Source organism: Aedes albopictus, chromosome 3, assembly GCF_035046485.1.
Source record: "Aedes albopictus strain Foshan chromosome 3, AalbF5, whole genome shotgun sequence".
In the NCBI taxonomy this organism is placed as follows: Eukaryota; Metazoa; Arthropoda; class Insecta; order Diptera; family Culicidae; genus Aedes; species Aedes albopictus.
In genome coordinates, this window is record NC_085138.1 from 71,422,744 (window position 1) to 71,424,951 (window position 2,208).

The 2,208-nt window shown below is 42.6% G+C and overlaps 1 protein-coding gene across 1 annotated transcript; it reads right to left on the reverse strand.

Annotated features, from left to right (window-relative positions):
* Positions 1-272: 272 nt before the first annotated feature.
* Positions 273-1,628, reverse strand: LOC134291507 (uncharacterized). The gene is made up of 2 exons (XM_062859317.1): positions 558-1,628; positions 273-486 (listed from the first exon to the last, which is right to left on the reverse strand). The coding sequence occupies exon 1, from the start codon at positions 1,554-1,556 to the stop codon at positions 621-623; it is 936 nt and encodes a 311-aa protein (XP_062715301.1). The 5' UTR covers positions 1,557-1,628; the 3' UTR covers positions 273-486; positions 558-620.
* Positions 1,629-2,208: the final 580 nt, after the last annotated feature.

Sequence of the window (2,208 nt, forward strand, 5' to 3'; positions counted from 1 at the left end):
TTTTATATTTTTTTTGTGTTATGTGTAATGCTTTTATAGAATGACTTTATTATTTGTAACAATTTAGTTTTTAAGGCATTTTTGTATTATTTTTTTTTTGCCTATGTTTTAATGTGTATATGTATTCAAAAGATGCAGGGTTTTTATGCCTATTTGAGTGAGCCGTAAGATGTGGGCAACTCAAAAAGGCTTTTCCCAGCCAGGCTTCATTAAGGCTCTATGCCCGATGAAGGTCAAAGAAATAAATATATAAATAAATATGGTTTGGCTTGCAGTCCCTCGAATCAAAAGGAAACAGAGGTTATCTATTTTCCGACGTTTCGGCGCAATGTATTTTGCCTTCTTCTTGGGATCACTAAAATGGTTTATACAATAAGTTTAATTTTACATTTCTATTTGTGTGTCATTTACTTACTAGAGTTCTGTTTTTTGTCATTGTCTGTTTGATTTTTACATAAAATTGTCCTATTTTTGTTCGTCGCATCACTATTGTTTGAAAATTTAATTATGTTGAGTAATATAGTCAAAACTATACTAATTAAAAACGAGAAAATTACCGTTGAAGTTCAAGTTCACTCACTGCTTCGGTAGACTGTTTGGTAACTGATCTGTGTTATGGTTTAGGTGGGGTCGGATGGGTGGTTGGTGTTTCTGTTATTTTGTCCATTAGTGTTTTTTGTCATGACTGTGTTAATTCTGTGTATTAGTCCAGAGAGCGTACTGCTAAGTCTATCTGTATCTGTTCGTTTGTTGATGGAATCGTTGTCGTTGCTTATGTGTATCATCTCTAGAATCGGGAGAATGTTTCTCTTGTACGTCCGATCGACTATTCGTGTTGTCTCGTAGATGAACCTATGGTCGTGGTCGATGCAGTGGGCCAAGAGAGCTGTTTTTTCTCTGAGTGCTCTCACTGGTTCATCTGCATATGTACGGCCTGACTCTAATAGGTTCTCCAGTTGGTTGAGATTGCTCCGATGGCCCGACAATCTCTTCTTCAGCAGGTTGCCGGTCATACCGATGTAGCATTTGTCGCAGTTTCCGCACTGTATTCGATACACCACGTTATGGTGATGATCCATGGGTATCGGGTCCTTAATGCGTGTGTAGAGATCCCTTATCGTGTGCACGCTCCGTGGGCATATTATTACGGAGGGATAGTCGTGTCGTAGTATCTGGATGATTTTTGGTGTAAGTGACGGGATGTAGGGGAGAGATCGGTATATTTTCGCTTGAGGCGGTCCAATCGTGTGTTCTTCGGTCGTGTGATCGTCGGCTGTAATGGTGTGCGTAGATGTCCAGTGTGTTCGGTTCAGAAAGCGATTGATGAGGTTTCGGGGGTAGTCGTTGGTTTGCAGAATTTGAGCGATGACTTCTCGCTTTTTCTCTTCATCCCAGTTGGTGGATAATCGGTTTACCCGATCGATGACATTTTTGATGGTGTTGATTTTTTGGGTGAGAGGATGGAGAGATGAGAAATTCAACAAACGACCCGATGCGATGGCTTTCATATACCACTCGGTTCGAATGGTGTCATCTTCTTGCCGAACTAGAGTCATGTCTAAGTATGGGAGCCTACCGTCTGTTTCCACTTCAAATGTGAATTGGATACTCGGGTGGTATGAGTTGAAGATGTCTAGAACCGATTATCCACCAACTGGGATGAAGAGAAAAAGCAAGAAGTCATCGCTCAAATTCTGCAAACCAACGACTACCCCCGAAACCTCATCAATCGCTTTCTGAACCGAACACACTGGACATCTACGCACACCATTACAGCCGACGATCACACGACCGAAGAACACACGATTGGACCGCCTCAAGCGAAAATATACCGATCTCTCCCCTACATCCCGTCACTTACACCAAAAATCATCCAGATACTACGACACGACTATCCCTCCGTAATAATATGCCCACGGAGCGTGCACACGATAAGGGATCTCTACACACGCATTAAGGACCCGATACCCATGGATCATCACCATAACGTGGTGTATCGAATACAGTGCGGAAACTGCGACAAATGCTACATCGGTATGACCGGCAACCTGCTGAAGAAGAGATTGTCGGGCCATCGGAGCAATCTCAACCAACTGGAGAACCTATTAGAGTCAGGCCGTACATATGCAGATGAACCAGTGAGAGCACTCAGAGAAAAAACAGCTCTCTTGGCCCACTGCATCGACCACGACCATAGGTTCATCTACG

Coding starts and splice junctions, on each gene's coding strand:
- LOC134291507 (XM_062859317.1), bottom strand. CDS start 1,556: ATGACTCTAGTTCGGCAAGAAGATGACACCATTCGAACCGAGTGGTAT.